We start from the raw sequence: 23,309 nt of genomic DNA, 5'->3' as shown, positions 1-23,309 counted from the left end.
TTTTTAATGTAAAAGCCAAAATAGTTCCTAATGGTCAGTGTTTCGGTATGTATACGATGTAGCATAGTCTTTTCAGATGCATATAAACAAAATCATTTGCTAACTCATGTCACTTGACTAGACTCCGAAGCATAAGCCCTACATCTATCAACCTATGGTTCTACCAAATGCATGGAATGTTACCGACAGTCAGATGAAAAACACTATTGTTTTCAGCAAACAGCCGTTGAACAGTAGAGGTTCAAAAATAGTTTTGAGTACCTGAACTCTTTAAGACGCTCTACTCAAGCAACCAAATACAATTTCGGCTTAAGAATGCAGAAGACATTTTATTCATTGTTTAAAATGAGGTAATGAATTGAGTATTTCATCGATTCTCAATGAAAAAGGTGCTTTAACCATTACTACGAATGACTCACATAGTAGACGAAACAAGATTTTAAGTATAAATCTGTCACTCGTTGTGAGCTAAATGTTGGCTTTGATCACTCAGTACAGGTGGCTGAAAATGCGTGGAAAAAATACATATAAGCAGGTCAGGCTTTGCTCAGATTGCTGGTTTATTTATCATGTCTTTGTTTGACATCAGGTGTTTAAATAATGTCGTATGTAGTCCATGTCAAATTTTTCGTCATCTGGTCTCTTTGATTCACTGAGTAAGACTGACGGACGTTACAACTAATTGTTAGGTAAGAATGTGCCTGAAAATTTCATCGGAACTTCGTAAATTTCATTACATAGAGTAATGATGTATAAGAATTACTATTCACAGTCTCAAATCAGGAGTGAGATTTGTCAGGGTTGCTTAATATCAGTATTCCGTCGTTAAAGATATTTTAGATATTTCTCTCACAAGATCGTAGTAGTGTGGACTCGTTATTTGGATAGTGATTTTTAAATTTTGAGAACGCTGACCACCTTGTATTACACTAAGGTAAAATTGGGATTCATGTTATCGAAACGCAAAGTATTTCCAAAAAATTGGAATTGTCCTATATGTACTTATATAATAGGTCATTAGAAACAGTTGTGAAGTTCTTGTCTCTGAGTATGAGTGATGAAAGGAAGAGAGAAAAATTCTATGACCAGAAGACCTGGAGTTGTATGTCCTGATTCAGATTACTTTTAGTGTTTTTGTGATACTAGTCAGCATCAAAAACGTCCGGTTAGCAAATATCTGATGCAAAATACCTTGTAAAAAGTTTTGACAGCTTTCTTTTTCTTCTCAGACGTACTCCTTTATCTGATTAATGTCCTGTAAATAGGACTGAAATTCACGAACATGTTTCGAAATAATCTAAACTCTCATTCAATTATTTATTTCATCTAAAAATTAAACCTTTGTAAACTTGGCTACAGTTTTATCATTAGATTGTATTTGGACTGTTGTTGTGACGGAACAAACGGAGAGTTGATGGATTTATAACACGATCTATTATTGTTTTAAAACATATTATTGAGGTGAATGAATGGCGAAATCAAAAAGTGATAAAGATCCACTGTGTCATTTACTATAATTAATTTTGTATGTATTAAAAAAATTAATTAAATCTAATCACAACAGGGATATTAAATGTGCACCAAAACAAATAACTTATTACGCTGAACTAGTTTTCTATTTCCAATAATTTTCAAAATATCTTAGTCTAAAAAGAAAATAAATAATTGTAAAATGCATTGGACTTACTGGAATTATTACCTCATTTAAGCTAGTTAGAGTTCAAGAAGAGAAAAAGAATAGGCAAGATGATATGTACATTGATATTAAATTACAAAATATGGCTACGTATTTTATATCTTGTACAATGAGGAATGATTTTACTCATGATGAATGAAGCTTACTTAAAGTAGAAATTAAGCAAACTGATGTACTATAGAGTAAATTCTTTTAATTAGAATGACTTCTGGTTTTTTTTCCAAAGAAAAATCAACTAGTTATATAGACATGGTACTTTGTGATTATTTATCAACATAGTATATTACTTATGAGTAATTGAATAGCGGTCCACGAATTGTATGTAATTTCTGCTTGGGTAACTGCTCGTCTAGATGGAAAATAATTCTATTACTACCACTCTTATGTCCTTTTTCTCAATGTTTATACGTAGTTGTGGAGAGGTTTTATGTGTCGTAAGAAAGTTGGGATTATGCGCAAAGAAGAACTTATGTGGCTTGGTATGGTAAGTATTCATTGAAATATTTAATACATGAAGCAAGTCTTATATTATACAGTGTTTAAGTTTTTTGGTCTTGCTACAGTTATGATAATATTCTACATAATTTACTAAAAAAACAGTTTGGGATAGTGTCATGAATTATACTTGAATAATCTAGTTGATAACTAGCATTAGTACTGATATAGATTGTTGAAATGAGAGTTCATACTGTTTACACTTTTATTCAGATTAAAATTTATCTAAATTAATTAAAACAAACAGCCATGGTCTTTGTTAATACTGTTTTCAAAATTAATTTCAATCTTGATATAAATTTCACAAAATTATATCAGCTAAAGAACTAATAATCAATCAGTCATCTGGTTCATTCTAGTTTGATGTTCTTCAGAAGTACGAATTGATGGGTACAAAGTAAGTTTAATTAAAACCTACGGGATGTATTAATGATTTAAATGTGAACGCAATATCAATTAACCATTGAAGGCACCAGAAAGTTTTTGTTAACAGAAAAGTTGATCGATTATTACGTCATTAGATAAGAAAATGTTTCCCCAGAAAATTAACTGTTGATCTTTGTGACAGATTCATCCAGACTTGTATTTTTTTTATACTAGCTACTATACTAGTTAAGTAAATCCTCATTAGTTTTCACTACATTTTCTAAGGTACCAACAAATCTACATCACATTGTACAAAAATCTAGTGTGGTTAAGTTAGCTAATCGTGTGGATGCAGTGCGTAGAGTAACACAAAATATCTATGAACAAGAATATCAACAAGCATTGGTTCAGATAAAAGAGAAAATTCGAGATACTGAAGGTCCAGATATGCGTGAAGCAATGCAAGATCAAATACGGCAATGGTTTATTGAGTGCAGGTTAGTACTTCGAACTAAATTGATTAGTTTAGTGCAATTTGATTTTCATTTATTCTCTAATTTATTTGTCTTTAATAAATATTCATATTTCACTCATCTGCTCTTTAATGTCTACTTCCCAGATGAACTTTCTTCAAACGCTATTTTAAGGTATGAGGATCAAAATAAATGAAATGATAATGAAATAAAAATTCATAAAATAAACTAGATGAAGATCAGGTTGTCACATAATGCTATTTAGTTTAGTGCATTTGTGCTTATATTAAACCTTCTCCTCTGTTACTTACTTACTTACTCACGCCTGTTACTCCTCGTGAAGGATTATAGGCCGCTCACCAGCATTCTCCATCCAACCCTGTCCTGGGCAATCCTTTCCAGCTCCTTCCAGTTGTTATTCGTCTTTTTCATATCTGCTTATATTCCCCGACGTAATGTGTTCTTTGGCTTTCTTCTTTTCCTCTTCCCTTCAGGATTCCAAGTTAGGGCTTGTCTCGTGATGCAGTTTGACGATTTGCGTAATGTATGTCCTATCCATTTCCATCGTCTTTTCCTAATTTCTTCATCATCTGGAAGCTGGTTTGTTCTCTCCCAGAGAAGGCTGTTGCTGATGGTATCCGGCCAATGGATGTTGAGTATCTTGTGTAGACAGCTATTTATAAATACTTGTACCTTCTTGATGGTGGTTGTTGTAGTTCTCCAAGTTTCAGCTCCATACAGTAGAACTGCCTTGACGTTGGTATTGAAGATTCGCACTTTGATATTGGTTGAAAGTTGTTTCGAGTTCCATATGTTCTTCAACTATATGAATGCGGACGTTTCTTTGCCAGTTCTCGCCTTTACGTCTGCATCTGAACCTCCTTGTTCATCGATTATGCTTCCCAGGTATGTGAAGGATTCTACATCTTCCAGAGTTTCTCCATCAAGAGTGATTGGGTTGCTGTCCTTTATTTTGAATTTGAGGACCTTGGTTTTCTCCTTGTGTATGTTGAGGCCTACTGATGCAGAGACTGCTGTTACACTGGCTGTCTTTGTCTGCATCTGTTCGTGTGTATGCGATAGGAGGGCTAGGTCCAAATCGTCTAATTGATTTTGAGCTGTCCATTGTATTCCGTGTTTTCCTTCAGATATCGAGGTCCTCATAATCCAGTCGACCACCAGAAGAAAAAGGAAGGGAGAGAGTAAACAGCCTTGTCTGACTACGGTCCTTACTTGGAATGCATCTGTCAGCTGTCTTCCATGCACGACCTTGCACTGTAGTCCGTCATATGAGTTCGGATAATATTGACAACCTTCTCAGGAACTCCGTAGTGTCGAAGAAGTTTCCATAATGTCCTCCTGTCTACACTGTCAAATGCCTTTTCATAATCAATGAAGTTGATGTACAGTGACGAGTTCCACTCAATTGATTGTTCGACGATGATCCATAGTGTCGCAATTCGGTCTGTGCACGACCGATCTTTACGGAATCCGGCTTGTTGATCTCGAAGTTAGGCTTCTACTGCATCTTTCATCCGGTCCAGCAAAACTCTGTTAAAAGCTTTTCCTGGTACTGACAGTAGTGCAATGCCTCTGTAGTTTTCACATTTGCTCAGGTCTCCTTTCTTTGGAATCTTGATGAGATGTCCTTTCCGGTCCATCGGCACTTGTTCCTCCTCCCAAATCTTTTTGAATAGAAGGTGAAGTATGTTTGTAGTTACTTCGATGTCTGACTTCAGTGCTTCAGCTGGTATATTGTCGGGTCCTGTTGCTTTCCCGTTCTTGATTTGTCTGATGGCCATTTTGATTTCCTCCGTCGTTGGTGGGTTGACATCTATAGGATGATCTATGTGTGCTGCTTCGATGTCTAGTGGATTCATTGGAGCCGGCCTATTCAAGAGTTCCTCGAAGTACTCTACCCATCTGTTCCGCTGTTGTTGAATTTCAGTGATTGGCTTGCCTTCTTTGTCTTTGACTGGTCTCTCTGGTTTAGTATATTTCCCTGCTAGTTTCTTCGTTGTATCGTAAAGCTGTTTCATATTTCCTTCTCTTGCAGCTTTTTCCGCCGTCGTTGCTAGTTCTTCCACGTACTTCTTCTTGTCGGCTGTAATGCTCTTGTTCACTTGCTTGTTTGCTTCTATGTATTCAGCTTGTGCTTGAACTTTCTCTGCTCGTGTTCGGCTGTTGTTAATTGCTGTCTTCTTTTTCTTCCTTTATTTGATCTTGTCCAGTGTTTCTATGGAGATCCATTCCTTATGATGGTGCTTCTTGAGGCCCAAAACCTCTTGACACGTTGAAGTTAATGCTTCTTTGATACCTTTCTACTTTCCCTTCATAGTAGTTTCTTCTTCCTTCAGTAGATCCCGTAAGGCTTGGAACCTGTTGTTGAGAGCTATCTTGAATTCATTGAGTTTGTCAGTATCTCGAAGGAAGGCTGTATTGAACCTTTGTGGTGCTGTTTGTCCAGTTTTCCAGTTCTTCTTTAGCTTCAGTTTTAAACGGGCCACAACTAGGTGGTGATCTGAAGCTATATCAGCTCCTCTCCTGGTTCTCACATCTTCCATCGTCCTTCGGAATTTTTTATTGATGCAGATATGATCTATCTGGTTCTCTGTAGTGTGGTTTCTCCTCTGTAAATAGTGTCTTTCCTGTAATCAGTAAGTTAAAAGGGAGAATCTTTTTCCCATGAATATGAGATTGTTCATAAATATCAGTGACAGATGATATTATGTGGGTTGTATATAAAAAGGTCTTTTTATGTTTTGGACTGCAATTTATCAATCTTTTATTGGCATATATGCATCCTGTGCGGATGGCCTTAAGTCACAAAGTCCTTTTATGTTTGGGAGAATTCTAACTCTAACTATTATCAATATTAATATGATTGTTCTCATTTGAGTATTTCACCACAGGATTAAGCCAAAAATTGATAGTCACTTTTTATATCGGATATGAATTTACGTATTCTGCAGTCAATAAAATGATGAAACTATAGGACTTAGTTTATCTATCTATCTGTCCATCTGCATATATACTACTGAGTATGATACATAGTAAGGTATATGTTTCTCTTCATTAAATTAATACAATACTAGACAACGCTAAATGCGATAATATTCTTGTAAGAAAACTATTAGAACATTTGTGATTTTATTAGTCCGAATTTAAGTTTACATTTTTATTACAACAATGCAATTCTAGGATAACTAAATTTACTGAACTGATATTTTTTTCTTTATGTAAGTTAGTTCAAAAATCTTAGAGGATAGATTTTAAAACATGAAAGCTATTCAATCAAGTAGAAGAAATATATTAAAGAAATAAAGCTATTGTTTGTGTATAAAATATTCAAACAAAACAATATAACATCTGGTTAATCCAAGATGAACATGCATGTCACCCATTGACCTATGAATTACCCATTACAAATATAAATAGATGCACATAAATGAATAAACAAAAGGAAAACAATGGTTATTTTAAGTGAATTCGGCGAGACTCTAATTTATGGACGAGCCAATCAGAGAGTTTGAGCAATTTCAAGGTCATGGAGCCAAGTTCAACACCTGATGCTCACATACGATCGGTTTTCAGCGGATTTTAGAGGAGAGGTGATTATTGAGCGGCTACAAGAGATGAGACTACTAAGAAGTTCGTGTACCTGTGACTGCGCTTATCAAATGACTGCAGTAAAGTGTGCAGACTATCGTGATGAGATTGTATTTCGTTTTTCTTTATGTTGGAGGAAAAAGTCTGCTTGAACGGGAACTTTCTTCGGTCGATCGCGACTGAAACTGAGGCAAATCATGATAATAGTTGCAAATTGGATAATAAAGACACCAGTAACACTGGCTGCGGCGTTTGCAGATGTTACTGAGACTTCAGTCGTCTAGTGGTATGAGTATTGTCGTGATATATGTGCACCTAAAATGACACGTCTACACGAATCATTCGGAGGAGTCGGAAGTATTGTGGAAATAGATGAAACAGTAGTGCGAAAGCGAAAATACAACAGGGGACGTAGTGTCAAGAAAGATTGGGTACGTAGCACTTCCGTAAATATATATGACAGTTACTTGGAATTTATGATCGATCAACGCAGGAAGGGAATTTTTAGAGGGTCAGAAACCGGCAAGCAACCACAATAATACCAATTGTACATGAATACGCGCAGCTGGGCACTACAGTATATACGGATGATTGGAGAGCTTATAGATGCCTTCATAGACTTGGCTATGTCCATCACGTCGTAGTGTACACACGTCATTTTGTCGACCCTACTACTGGCGTTCATACCAAGAACACTGAAGCCATGTGGTCGAGATTGAAAGAATTTTCAAAACCGTACCACGGCTATAGAGGACGGCTATTATGGAGCCATATGGAAGAGTTTCTATATCGTATGCATTATGATTTTGAAACATCTGAACCTTTATCAAACCTTAACAAGTTTTTAAATCACGTAAAAGAAGAATATCCACTGTAATTCATTACTTATAATATATTTTTACTTTATACCAACTGTCTGCTGACTGGTTAATAATTGTCAAGGTCATCTAAGGTTCGTTCAAGGTTCGTCCGTAAATTTGAGTCTCGCCGTGAATTCTTATTGTTTCCAAAACAACTATAAATTCATATTACCATTTGAATAGATCATTAAAATCTCCAATGATCATATATTTATATAATTATATCATTTACTAATATTGACTAAAGAAACATTCAAAGTTTAAAAATGACTTGAGAAGTCATTTTTATCTCTGTTTGAAATCTTTCAATAATCTACATAAGTAAATTATAAACTATTTACATTTTCAAATGCCAATGATAAAATTTTGAATAATAACCAATCAAAAGTATGAAAAAAAACAAATAATTTATATATGGGACAAAATTTTAAAAGATAAAATTATCAGGAAAGTTTTAATGATAAAAAATAAAAACCGGGAGATAAATATGATCATTATTTGAAGTGATCAACACCACCACCACCACAACAACAACAACAAAAACAAAACAATCATTAATCAATCCCTTTATTTTTCTTTTAAAATTTATTAATATACATGAATGATGTTATCTTGCTTAGATTTTAAAAAATAGAAATGGAAACTTATAACAACTAAAAGAAAGATAATAGTATAGGATTTATTATGATAGTTTTTGGTCAGTCGAAAATCTTTTTATGAAGTGTTAGAACTTGTAACTTTATGCCCTATTAACATGTAAAGTAATGATTATGACAATTAGAGAGTAGTGACTTATCAACCGGACGAATGATGCATAAAACTGGTACAAGGTTTAGCCAAAAATGGCTATGAATGTGGGAGATAGTAATTAATAGACTGAACATTACTAAAAAACGGTAAATCGTATAATAGTAGTCTATGAGTTAAAATAAAACTTACAATAAAAGAACCATGAATATACATAGTTTAGTTACTTAACAATTATACAATAAAAATATATGTATCGTATTGGTCAAAAAATAGTTCACAAAAGTTACCATTCATAATTCTCGTCGGGATATAACATAAAGAAAAAAGTTAGACGTACATGTTCATTTAATTTCCGATTATTTTGAAACAGATCATGTCATAGAAAACACCATTTTAGAATGAAACTTAATATTTAATATCTTCTGATAAGTAGTTTTGATAACCATATGAATTTCTCTTACAAACGATAATAAGTTGCTGTTTAACAAAAGTGTTATAAAGTTAGTTTAATAAGTGAAAATAGGGGTGAATAGTTTAATTTGATATGGAACTTGATAAGATTTTAAATATTCTCGAATTTGAATAAAAATTAAGATATAGACACTTTGTTCGAAGGTAACTCTAGTTAAGGTAAAAATATGATGTTATTGGTTGTTGATTTACTTCATGTCATTTACTTCTTCGACATTTTCTACTGTTACTACTCACATATGATGAAGCCAAGTGGAATATGAAAATAAATTAAACTTGTAAATGGATTTAGCACTACTTAATACATTTAAACATTCAAGCATTGTTTGAAGGTAGTGATATGCAAAGTGACTAGGTTCTACCTTTCTTGAATTCAGAGGTATCATTTTGGGGGAATATTATGGACTATTCTAAAGTTGGTATCTTTTTTGAAACTATTAAGTTCTATCTAAGTCACATATAACACTTGTATTTACTAGAGATGCAACTGGAAAATTTCCTGACTATCCAGATGAAGATGAAGGAGGTTCTGCATTAATTTTTAAGGAAAAAACACCGGAAGAATTAGAAAGAGAATTAAGAGAAAAGGTAATATGTGTATTTTATTCATTTGAAATAATATTCTCGCTTCGATCAAAACAAAGACATAAAAATGAATAACAAAAACTCTTTTAAATCAATTCTTATCACGTTCTACATGTATAGAGCGAAATCACCGATCGAGATTTATGACCAATTTTACGACTAATGAACCTTTAATAATTGAATTTACATATTTCAAGGTGGTGTGTTAATTCTGAAATCAGTACCAACCAGTTTGAACATGAATATGAGAATTATAGATAGAATAGCATGAGTAAAGTCATAATATGATTGATAACTTAAATATTTGATCAGGGATTACGTAACGCATGTAATTACATGAATTAAGTTAACGTCTATAAGCAAAAGTAATTAAATTAGATATACTTGGATTATGGGAATTCCGCCTGGAGTCCCTCCGAAGGCTACTGCCGGTCCCAAGCCCGGATAAAGGAGGAGGGTTGGGCATGGGGTTAGCGTCCTCATCCCGTAGAAAACTAACTCGCTAAAAAATCGCTAACCAGAAAAAATTATTCAAACCTTCTAAACTCTGCCCTGGGAGTCAGAAGGTCTTCATTTAGAAGAACTATGACGCCTCGTGATGGAAGCCGAATTCCTTCGGAAGGTACGAGGCCAATGCCCCTTCTGACAACCAGAGCGACCATTTATTTAGGTACACGGAATGTTCGTACAATGTGGGACACCGGGAGAGCCTTCCAAATTGCTGCAGAAATGAGAAGATACAACCTAGAGGTACTTGGGATCAGTGAAACACATTGGACACAAGTTGGACAACAACGACTAACTACAGGAGAGCTCCTGTTATACTCCGGCCATGAAGAAGAAAATGCTCCACATATACAAGGAGTTGCATTGATGCTGTCCAAACAAGCGCAAAATGCGCTTATAGGATGGGAGTCTCATGGACCAAGGATCATCAAAGCCTCGTTCAAAACAAAGAAAGAGGGTATTTCAATGAACACCATCCAATGCTATGCGCCTACCAACGACTACAATGAAGACGCTAAAGATCAATTCTACAATAGGCTGCAGTCAATCATCGAGAAGTGCCTGACAAAGAACCTGACCATTCTGATGGGAGATTTCAACGCCAAGGTTGGAACGGACAACACTGGATAAGAAGACACCATGGGACGACACGAACTGGGAGAAAGGAACGAAAATGGCGAGAGATTTGCGAACCTATGTGCCTTCAATAAACTGGTCATAGGCGGCACCATATTCCCACATAAACACATACACAAAACCACATGGACTTCACCGGACCACACAACGCAAAACCAAATCGACCATATTTGCATCAACAAAAAGTTCAGGAGGACGATGGAAGACGTGAGAACCAAGAGAGGAGCTGATATAGCATCAGATCATCACTTGCTGGTCGCCAAGATGAAATTGAAACTCAAGAAGCACTGGACAACGGGGCAGACAATATCACAAAAGTTCAATACGGCCTTTCTTCAGGAGACTGACAAACTCAACAAATTCAAGATAGTCCTCAGCAACAAGTTCCAGGCCTTTCATGATCTACTCAATGGAGAAGGAACTACTGTGGAGAGCAACTGGAAGGGGATCAAAGAGGCAATCACTTCAACATGTCATGAGGTCTTGGGTCACAAGAAGCACCATCACAAGGAATGGATCACTGTTGATACACTGGATAAGATTCAAGAAAGGAGGAACAAGAAGGCAGCAATCAATACCAGCCGAACAGGAGCAGAAAAAGCCAAGGCACAAGCTGAATACACAGAAGTAAACAAGCAAGTGAAGAGAAGCATCAGAACCGACAAACGTAAATATGTGGAAGATTTAGCAACGACGGCGGAAAAGGCTGCAAGAGAAGGAAACATGAGACAGTTGTATGACACGACAAAGAAACTCTCTGGAAATCGCCGCAAACCAGACCGACCAGTGAAAAGCAAAGAAGGCAAGGTAATCACCAACATTGAAGAGCAACAAAACAGGTGGGTAGAACACTTCAAAGAACTCTTGAATCGCCCAGCCCCACTGAACCCACCCAACATCGAAGCAGCACCCACGGACCTCCCAATCAATGTTGGCCCACCAACAATTGAGGAAATTAGCATGGCCATCAGACAAATCAAGAGTGGCAAAGCAGCAGGACCGGACAACATTCCAGCAGAGGCACTAAAAGCAGACGTAGCGGCAACTGCAAGGATACTCCACATTCTCTTCAATAAGATTTGGGATGAGGAACAAGTACCAACAGACTGGAAAGAAGGACTTCTGATCAAAATACCGAAGAAAGGCGATCTCAGCAAGTGTGATAACTACAGGGGCATCACTCTTCTATCAACACCGGGAAAAGTCTTCAACATGGTATTGTTAAACAGGATGAAGGACTGCGTAGGCGCCAAACTTCGTGACCAACAGGCAGTATTCCGTAAGGATAGATCGTGTACAGACCAAATCGCAACTCTACGGATAATTGTGGAACAATCAATTGAATGGAATTCATCACTCTACATCAACTTCATTGACTACGAAAAGGCATTTGATAGCGTGGACAGAACAACACTATGGAAACTTTTTCGACACTACGGCGTGCCTCAGAAGATAGTCAATATCATACCGAACTCATATGATGGATTAGACTGCAAAACCGTGCATGGAGGACAGTTGACAAAGTCGTTCGAAGTGAAGACCGGTGTTAGGCAAGGTTGCTTACTCTCACCCTTCCTCTTTCTCCTGGTGATCGACTGGATCATGAAAACGTCAACGTCCGAAGGAAAGCACGAGATACAATGGACATCTAGGGTGCAGTTGGACGATCTGGACTTCGCAGACGATCTTTCCCTTCTATCCCAAACGCAACAACAGATGCAGGAGAAGTCGAACAGTGTGGCAGCAGCCTCAGCAGCAGTAGGTCTCAATATACACAAAGGGAAAAGCAGGATTCTCCGATACAACACAGAATGCACCAATCCAATCACAATTGACGGAGAAGATTTGGAAGATGTAAGAGCCTTTACATATTTGGGCAGCATCATTGATGAACAGGGTGGATCTGATGCGGATGTGAAGGCGCGGATCGGTAAAGCAAGAGCAGCATATTTACAACTGAGGAACATCTGGAACTCAAAGCAACTGTCAACCAACACCAAGGTCAGGATTTTCAATACAATTGTCAAGACAGTTCTACTGTATGGGGCAGAAACCTGGAGAACTACAAAAGCCATCATCCAAAAAATACAGGTGTTTATTAACAGTTGTCTACGCAAAATACTTCAGATCCGTTGGCCGGACACTATTAGCAACAACGTACTGTGGGAGAGAACAAACCAGATCCCAGCGGAGGAAGAAATCAGGAAGAAGCGCTGGAAGTGGATAGGACACACATTGAGGAAAGCACCCAACTGTGTCACAAGACAAGCCCTCACATGGAATCCTGAAGGCCAAAGGAAAAGAGGAAGACCAAAGAACACATTACGCCGAGAAATGGAGATGAACATGAGAAAAATGAACAAGAATTTGATGGAACTAGAAAAGAAGGCCCAGGACAGAGTGGGTTGGAGAATACTGGTCAGCGGCCTATGCTCCATTGGGAGTAACAGGCGTAAGTAAGTATGTGGATTATGGGAATATAGAGAGGAATGGAATATCTAAATGTGCAGTAGGTCATCTTACAATTAAGAAGACTATTGGGATTTTGGATTGTCCAAGTTAAGAAATGATACTATACCTGTTCCTTTCGAGAACGAAGCTTGAGTTTCTTTAATCCATTCTGGAATCGTTGCTGATATGCAAATGGTCCGAAGCCTGACTGGTTTTAGAAAATTGATCATAACGTGTTAGACTATTAATAATGAAGCGTTATGTTAAAATAAATGAGCTAACGTGAACGTGTTGGCAGTCTTCACTAAACCTTTAATTAAACATGCTGGAAGATGTTTACGAACACAAAAAGTAAATTCCTAGAACATCTGTCAATGTAAATTGCTCTACAGTAGTTGAATTTTTAGATACAAAGAAGATGTGGGTAATCTAGTTGATTCATCCTTTGTTACCAGTGTCATCGTCGGGAACATGAAAAACATGAGTTATAGTTCTTTTGTATTGAAAGTTCTTTGATTTGTTCTGCTTGACTTCAAGACTAACAGTTCGTTGTGTTTATTATCGGTAGATGATAAGCCGTTGTTTGGAATTCATTTTGTTTAATTTTTTGATCGTGCTTTTTATAAATTTTTGAGTGCCCAATTTTTCCCTAGTTTATTGCGCAACATATTAGTTTTCTGTCTGTTTTATTCGGATGGCACATGGTCATTATTCTATAATCACACAATTGTCAAAAAGTTATGATCAGTAGAATCAATCACGTTTTGAGTAAAGCGAACATTCACAGATGATTTAGGATAATGGTCACCGGATTAAATAAGGTCTAAATATAGTACTGTTTGATTTATACTTATGAACTAGTTATCATTGTAAACTATGATATATTAACTTATAGTTTTAAATTCTATTTGAAATTATTGATTCGCATCTCTAAGGTATGTAAAACTAAGGGAAAGTAACCAACCATCTCTAGGTGTTTGTCTTTCCCTCTCTGTATTTTAATGATACATTAGCTACTGTTAATTGGGAATGAGTTTTCAAACAAATTAAAATTACCTGATATAATAATAATAATTATTATTTACATAAAGATTATTCTGTTCCATAACATTTATTTATTTTAAAGGATGAGGCAAGTCAAAAATCAAAAGGAAAAAACAGTGGAAAAAGTAAAAAGAAACCGTCACCTAAAAAGAATGATAAACAAAAAAAGAAAAAAGGCGATGTATGTTTACAATCATGTTTGATAAAATTAAATTTTATGGGTGGATTTACATTATTTACTGTTAAATAATTATTAAATCATTTAGATGCAGTTAAATATTTATCAAGTGACATGATATACTGAAATGAAAATGTTGATTGTGTTAATTATTACTATCGGTTTCTTACATTGAACAACTTGGCAATTTTGATGTTTATACTAAACAGGTTCTATGAGAGTGATTTTGTATGAAGGTGTCATTACCAAGGTTTCACTTGATAATTTCAAATAAATTGAGCATTGGGTAGGTTGTTATAAATAAATAAAATATGTTTGTAATATCCCAATGAGTAGAAAAATTAGATTTTCTGATGTTTCGTGATTTAGTGTAAGCCACTTTTTCAGAGAATAAATAACCAAATCAAAATTATTTAAACTTGGATTAATTTTGATTAGGTTATGTATTCTCTAAAGAAGTGGCTTACACTAAATCACGAAACATCAGAAAATCTAATTTTTCTACTCATTGGGATATTACAAATATATTATTTATTTATGATTATATATGAAGGTTATTCAGAACAAGCAACTTCTTCTTAGAATTATTACGAACTGATCTTATACATTTAGATCGTTTGATTACTTTAAAGCATAAAGATGGTTTTATGCTGTGGAGTATAAAACCTAAGAAACACTGAAAATTCTGAGCATAAATTTGAAAATATTCGTAATTTCTTATTTATCTACTATGTGAAAGGGGTTTTGAAGGTTTAATTAATCTTGGCATTGGAGAAAACGGAATGTACCACTCAAGACGTTAGTAAAAGTATATATCTCTACTACGATATGTTTTTGCCACTTATTAGTTTTTGGACAAGATGAAGGAAATGAAAAATCCACAGAATATCAATCCTAAATATTCCCAGAATGTTACATATTTATAGGAGAACTATCAAGTAATCCGTTTAATTAGTATGACTAATCTATCGAGTACAGGTTTACATACTTAGCTTACAACTATATAGTATTCGTATGTCAGCAAATGAAACTATCCAAATATGAAAACGTGATCAGGACGAAGAGAGTTTGAACTTGCTCTCTGCTAGTTATTAGTCGAGTGTTTTAACCAACACAGCTACATCCTCAAGTAAACAACTTTGTGTTTAAGAACGTTCTCGTAATTAGGTCAAAAAAATTTATTCAGTGAAACTCTGAGCTGATTTCTGCTAATTTGTCTGAGCTAACTGATTGCAAAAGTAAAGTTTTAGGAATAACTTTCGAAAACATACCGTCATAATTTTAATGTACAACAAAGAAGCACTAACTAATTAGTTAACTGTGGTTTGCGCAACAGGTTTATATTGTTATAATTAGGTTTACTAATCCTAGTAAAATTATGAATAAGTTTGTAGCAACAGTAGACCGAAAAGTAAATCAAATCACCATCACCAGACACTTTATTATAACAACCCGATTATTCATCCAGTTATTTTTAGTAAGTTGAATCGTCAAGATTATCTGTTAAATTTAGGTAATCTTATGAAATAGAAAAATGGCTTAGATTATTACCTAATTATCGTTTGTCTTTCTGATAATATTTGATTCAATAGTAATAAATGTATGTTTTCTTAATAACATGTAGGAGGAACCAGAAGGATTCAAATTCTCACCATCCGCATTTCTTGGTGAAATACATGAAGGATGTCATAATTATCAAGGTAGGTTTCTTCTTTTCCAAACTTATATATCATATCTTCATATATGGCGTTTCATATAACCTTATTAACTAGTAAGAATTCAATACAAATTTATCATTTGAGGGTAAATAAGGGAAGAAAAAAAGTATTCTTTCTTCAATAAGTTAGACGATAATATACATAAAGCTAGGAAATGTAGTGCATTGAAGCTACCCTTGCAACTTTATAAGTCCAATAATTTACGTTAAAGCTAAATGTCAATGATCATAGATCATAGTTCTTAGCAGAAATGACTGGATATCGACATATATCTGTAAAGTTGAAGGGAAGAAGAAATTAATAATCATTCGTTTCTATACCATCATTGTCAATTGTCTCCAATCCATGGTGTAAACATTTGTCATTACACCGACGAAATATCGGACTTAATTAGAACTTTCCAGAAAATACAAAATGATCATTAGTGTCTAAAGTAATCAATATCGTGTACTTGACAAGCTAAACTTATTATTATCCTGTTTTAGAATTTGTCTTTACTTCAGTTATTTCACAAGTTAAAATAAATTAACAGCTTAAATAACTTAAATGATACAAGAATACAATCTCATCAACTGGGTTATCGTCTTTAAATCTATTCTCATCACTATTTGACTATAAATTTTAACATTAGTGAGAATTTTTCGAAAAACATCTATATTTGAGTATTTTGTTTATTTACCTACTTATGATTTTTATTAGTGTGAAAATATCTGGAGACAGTTGATAAATTTTCATATTGGAAAGCAATCTACTTGTGAAGGAGTTTTGAAATCTGAGCTGGATGGTTTGGTTGTGGAGATTTCATCGTTTTTCTGAACGACACCATCATCACAAACTTCAGGTAGAAGTGAAGTGTTTGAATTTGGATAAATCGGAAAAGCTGTAAGTCACATGTGGAGTAATTTAAACACTTCACTTCAACCGGCAGCTTGTGCTGATGGCATCGTTCAGGAGAACTATGAAAGCTCCACGACCAAATCATCCAGCTCAGAGAGCAAAACTCCATCAAAATCATCCACCTGAGCTACAAATCTCCACCATCTCGGAAGCAATCTACATTTTTATTTTCTATCTAGTTCCAACAAATTACGTTCTTAATAGTTGATATAATGAATCAGTTGAAGCTAGACTGCCATGAAAAACCTAAAAGCACTGGACGGCCGTTTTGTTCTACTGCGGGACTCCCTAACAGTGAGCATCCACGATCCCGCCTCGCGAGATTCGAACACAAGACCTATCAGTCTCGTGCGCGAGCGCTTAACTTCCAGATCACTGAGCCGGCATTCAACGGTGTTAATTTCTAACTTCAAATAATCCACAAAATTGAGCGACACCTCCACTATTGTAATCAGTGAGTTACTATCTCACAACAGACCCGTTTGAACTTCATCAGTCACGGCTTCTCAATAGAACTCCAGGAAATACCTCTTGAAGTCGTTCACTAGTGAGCATATGTTAATTAGTATCAGAAGGAGTTTACATTCTTTTAAATGTTTAGATTGGTTCATATGTGTTTGTGTATATAACACCAAGCACATGAATGAATTCGAATTTATTTTTTCTGAAAACTTTTTTTCTAATCACTATAAGCATTATGGAAAAGTCGTGATGAATCTGACAATTTTCAACAACATTATGATGAGGAAATTATCAAAGAAGATAAACGTTTAGAAGTTGAAACAGAAATACGAGTTCAGGTAATTTGATAGAATCATTTCATAAATGTTTATCATTGATATATAAATAACATTCGAAATGAAATTAGATGTGTAAACTTCACTTAGAAGTCTGACTCTAGTTTTATTTTCTAAAGAAAGAATTAAAATCAAAATTATCAAGCATAAATAAGTTCACTTAGAGATGGATACTGCTTGAATATTGAATTTTAAATCAGTTTATGATGATCCTTTCTCTACTCATCTTGTTGACTTCTTATCGCCATACTAATAAAGTTTGGCAACTTAAATCAACGCACATATTTGTCAGAGTCTACGTTGATAATGATTATATATCTGTAAATATTATTAAATCGTAAACATTATTTTTTGACTTTTTAGTGGTACATGTTTCTACGTAGTCTCATTCTTCTCCATCAATAAAACTGAGACAGCTAAGCGTTTAAAGCACAGACAATCACTGAACCGGGCGTAGTATAAAATACTAAAAAAATCATTATCAAGTTCTATTTATATCAATTTATCATTGATTTGACCATGATAACTCAAACGACTAGTGATGTTTTTTATTTATAACAAACTTATATAATATATTTTGAATTATTGATGTTATAAATTAGAAGTTAACCCTGAAGATGATGAATTTCATGTTTTCCCGCCAAAGGCGCTCATTTTCACCTTAATGTCATATTTTCCACTTGGGAGGATCTCAAACGCTGTTGGTTCGTTGTATCTTTTAGTATGCCATTTGGTGACGCTTCTCAAAGACATTTTTATGCTGTATATATACGCTTGGGTTGTACTTCTGGCTGCTTGTGGAATATATTTCCCTCTTCCGTATTTGAACTTCTCTCTCTAGTTGATTGGACTTGGATGCGTCGGTATAGCTAGCTATCTGTCACTGTCATAGAGTCTTCGTTCTGTTCTCAGATTAAGTGGACTCGTAATCTCTTCAAACAAAGCAAATTTGGGGACGAGGCTGGCGCAAACATGGATCCCTCAGAAGTGGAATTATTGCTTGAGCAACAGCTGAAACTTATCCAGATGTTAGAAGATACAAAAATTCCGTCTAACACACAACCAAGCATCTCTAGTTCTACTACTACTGTACCTTCAGTTGATGGCATCGCGAGCAGTATCTCCGAGTTTCATTACGATCTTGAATCCAATGCCAAATTTGATATGTGATTTCGGTGTTATGAAGACTTATTCAAATTTGATTTTGCTAATCAAGATGACTCTTGGAAGGTCCACTTGCTGCTTCGGAAGTTGGATCCTAGTGAACTAGATAGATACTGTAACTTAATTCTGCCTCTAAATCCACGTGGCCGCTCATTCTCGGACACCGTCCAGTCATTGAGTCAACAGTTCAGAGTTCACTGTTTAACATGCGCTATCGATGTTTGAAGATGACTATGAACGAAGACGTTAACTTTCTGACGCATGTGGGCATCGTCAATCGCGAATGCGAACGCCTCCGGTTGAAGCTGCTGACTGAAGACCAGTTCAAAGCTCTCATTTTCATCTGCAGTCTGCAATCGCAAAAGTTCAGTGACATCAGGACACGGTTGCTTAACCGATTGAACCAAGACCCTAAATTGACTCTTAATGATATTGCAAGTGAATATCAACGTTTAATTAATCTGCAACACAATACTACGGCGGTTCAATATGGTGGTTCCTATCGTCCTGAAGTGCATATTGTTATGACTTTAAGTTGGGTCGATTTCTACCCTGTGCTAATTGTTGTGTCCTTGACTGGAAAAATTAGAGAGCAGCGTATTTATCGATCGATTCAATGACACGTAAACACGTACGGACGGCCTAGAGTCTCGATTGGTCCCACTTCCCTGTCTAGCCCAGTCACTTGAGTCCAGAACACAAGCCACAGCCTCGGAGGTATGAATCATTATATTTCAAACATACTTTGTTTATATACCAATCAAGCATACCACATCGTACCATAAAAATAGAAAACAACATTTTGTACAATATTCAACAAGTGAACAGATATCGACCAATAGGAAATGTCCATCTAAAGTCCAAGGACACCATTGGACTTAACATGATAATTATTGGTCTATTCCTCCTCATCCACAACACATATAGTACAGCAACTACTAATAACTATCATTTTTAAAAAGAATATAAGAGATTTTCTTCAGAAACATATACGCACTATACTCAACCTTAAAAAGTGTGTGCATATTTATTCTAATTAGTCACAGTTATTCATAATTTGATTATATTTATTTAACATCAGTGATGTGTGGGCGAGAATGATAATGATTGTTTGTCTGCTTAGTCAGACATATAGGCAGTCTGACAGGTGTCAGATCAATTATATATTGATTGAGATCATGAATCAATTGATGTTAGACCACCGTTGGAAACTTGGAAGCACTGGACGGCCGTTTCGTCCTAGTATGGGACTCTTCAGCAGTGCGCATCCACGATCCCGCTCCCTGCGAGATTCGAACCCAGGACTTATCGGTCTCGCGCCAGGCGCTTAACCAACTAGACCACTGAGCCGGCATCCAATGGTGTTAGTGTCTAACATCAACCAATCCACGAAATTGCGCGACCAACTTCCATTGTACTGAGGTAGATACCTGTCTCTACCCGACACGGATTAGCTCCACTGGTCACGGCTTCTCACTAGAACTCCGAGAATTCCCTCACGAAGCTAGTCACTAGTGAGCACATGTTAATTATCAGTATAGGGGTTGTGGAGATTGTTAAGTTTTTGATTGAGATGTTAGACATTAACACCATTGGATGCCGGCTCAGTGGTCTAGTTGGTTAAGCGCCTGGCGCGAGACCGATAAGTCCTGGGTTTGAATTTCGCAGGGAGCGGGATCGTGGATGCGCACTGCTGAAGAGTCCCATACTAGGACGAAACGGCCATCCAGTGCTTCCAGGTTTCCAACGGTGGTCTAACATCAATTGATTCATGATCTCAGTCAAAAACTTAACAATCTCCACAACCCCTATACTGAGAATTATATATTCCCTTATCCTTATTATTATTAGGACGGACTTATTATTGATTGTTCATTGTTGTTGGATTGTGTCGGGTTTTGGTGTGGAAATATATTTACGTTGTGGTCAGGCTAATCACCTGTTCTTGATATGAGTTATGTTGAAGTCCTGTGGAATAGACACTGGGAGAAAATTTAGGGTAGATATTCGTCTAAGGTAAATTAACGTCCTATACATGTAAACGTGGAAACCCAACCGTTATGACAATAGACAAAGTAAAACCGAGAGTTTTAACAATCAGACTGATCTTAGTTGATAAAGATGACCATTATCAAATAATTTTTTTTGCCTATTTGTTGAGGATTTTTCTCAATTACTTTTGGATGTTCAGCTGGTAGACAAACACATGTATACTCAATGTATTTGACTTCAAAACATGTAGTATAACCTTCCTATTTGAAGACCTGTATAATTATATGAATCTTTTTCAGATCTGATAAAATATTTCGAAGTTTATATATGAAAATTGTATTTGAATTAGTCTCGGCGATGACGTTTTGTCGAGCAAGCTCGTTTCGACTTCTTCAGGGTAATGATTAAAATCAAAATTAGATTATTTCAAATATAATTATCACATTTAATATTTTCTCTATACTCAGCGCCCGATTTCTCTCAAACTATTTGTTCTAATATTGATGAATATTTGTATAAATTTTGAAGTTTAGTTTCATCAGTGTTATCGCTTACAGGCAAAGCTTAGAGGTAGACTTTTGATCTTCATCATTAACGTTATTCGGTCGTGTTTGTGTGGTAACATTAATACATATCAGCTCTACTGTTATGATAATTTTAGCCATGGTAAATAGGTTCAAAAGGTTATCTAGACAAACAGAAAGAAATCTTTAATTCAAACGGAAGCATTCCAGTTTTTATTATTCTTTAGTTTTATGAAAATGGTGGTGTTTTTCACATTCTATAAGTACCAATAACATTAACAAATTAAATAAACATTAAAAGTCATTTCATTTGATAATGATCGTATGGTCATTAATGACTAGCTTTTGTTGTTTTCAATAAGAAGCTAAGACTTGTACAACCAACTAGTTAGATGATCTTGTACTAGGATTAAATTGTCTATCATTAGCTAATATGGATCAATGGATTACAACATACTGATATGTGAATATGTGGTTCTTACATATAACTTATAAATTAGAAGTTGAATTCAGTGGACACAGACAATAGTGAGGGGATAATAACTGAGCTAATTTAGCTAACCAGTGTTCCTTGATTTTTGATGGTTTCTCATTTAATGATAGATAATCTATTATGAAAATTACTTTAAAAAATTATGAATGTTTTCACAAGATTAGTTCACTTGATTTACAATGTCGTTGTACTTTGTTCTCTGCAAAATATTAGATGTCTCATAAACACAAACATGAAGCTCTGTTGATTGATATATGGTACTTATTAGTTTTTGATACATAATTTTCCATACATCCATAAACAGGTTGATGAATTACTTCGTGAAGAGTTAAGAAATTTAAAAATTGCGATTGATAAAGAACGTGTTCAACGAAAGAAGAAAAGTCGTGCGAAGAAAGGCAAAAAAGGTAAAAAAGGCAGAAGAAAAAAAGAGAAAGATCTTACACCTGACAGGTAGGACAGACTGACATAGTGAAGAAACGTTTTGGTTCATAAAGTGTTCGGTTTCATATTCAGTATTATAATGATATGTTCGCAAGTAACGAATTGTAAGTTATTGATACGAATACTTAATGGTGAATGACTGAAATCAAGTGTTGACCAATGTCGATCAGAAATCCTGCGCCTGTCAAACGGTTCCAAGCATCCGACACTTTAAAAGACTGAACACCATATCAGATCGATTAAACTAGTGACCACATTACAACGTGATCAATTAAATTTGATCCCTATTAATTAAAAGACTAGATATACATGCCACTTATATCTGAGTAACTGAATTTTAATCTTAAATAAACCTTATCAAAGTTATACTCGTTCATCACAAAGTAGTGTAACAGGATTGTTGAATGTAGTAAAAACACTGTAAATAAATAATTGAAATAAGGTTTGTTTGTTCTGTGATTGTCTTTGATTTAAATGAGTCTTAATTAGACTTCATTACACAATAATTAACTCAAAATATTTACTGTAGAGTAAATGGTTGTACCTGAATGTGATTTATTTTCATCGGGTCGGATTTTTATTTGTCATTTATCTCAGCAAACATCATGTCCGTGTGTGAAACGGTTTTTGATAATACTTTGTTAAATAATGAATAGTTCAATTCAGAATATCAAAATTACATTGGTAAAACAAAATCTAAATACATTTGTAGTTATCACAAAATATTCTGAACCTTTTTAGTTCAGTTATTATTCATCTGTTATAACCAATCGTGAGAAGTTTGAGATTCATTGATGCTTTCATAATTGGTAATCCAAACCAAAAAAAGAGCAATAAACAATTAATAGCTCTAGAAATTAATATTGTTAGTACTGTCTTCTTTAAATTGAATAATTTAATGTTGGAAGTTATGTAGTTTTTTCTAGATAGGACAAATAAAAGAAAAGCGAAAAACGAAATTTCAAATTTTGTACTAATAATGTTGTTAAGAAAAAACAATACGAACTTTACAACGTTGTAAATATACATTTTACTGGTGTTATCTTCCCTCAACTACCTAGTTGAGGGAAGATAACACCAGTGAAATTCTAGATTTGTTTGAAATATTTTGACCGAATTCCTGTTAGTGGTTCAGTTTAAATTGTCAATGCATATCGTG

The 23,309-nt window shown here is 35.1% G+C and overlaps 1 protein-coding gene across 1 annotated transcript in view; it reads left to right on the top strand.

The window, feature by feature from the left end:
* The window catches only part of IQCA1 (Dynein regulatory complex protein 11), a 39,802-nt gene that overhangs the window by 4,971 nt on the left and 11,522 nt on the right, over window positions 1–23,309 (top strand). The window contains exons 5-11 of the mRNA XM_051213392.1: window positions 2,109–2,180; window positions 2,843–3,054; window positions 9,200–9,308; window positions 14,026–14,124; window positions 15,746–15,821; window positions 17,430–17,536; window positions 22,011–22,159. Coding sequence (XP_051069369.1) covers window positions 2,109–2,180; window positions 2,843–3,054; window positions 9,200–9,308; window positions 14,026–14,124; window positions 15,746–15,821; window positions 17,430–17,536; window positions 22,011–22,159 — 824 coding nt within the window. The remainder of the gene's footprint in view (window positions 1–2,108; window positions 2,181–2,842; window positions 3,055–9,199; window positions 9,309–14,025; window positions 14,125–15,745; window positions 15,822–17,429; window positions 17,537–22,010; window positions 22,160–23,309) is intronic.

This window comes from Schistosoma haematobium, chromosome 3 (genome assembly GCF_000699445.3).
Source record: "Schistosoma haematobium chromosome 3, whole genome shotgun sequence".
Classification (NCBI taxonomy): domain Eukaryota; kingdom Metazoa; phylum Platyhelminthes; class Trematoda; order Strigeidida; family Schistosomatidae; genus Schistosoma; species Schistosoma haematobium.
The sequence above is the reverse complement of the archived record's forward strand: the minus strand, read 5'-3'. Positions and strand labels throughout refer to the sequence as shown.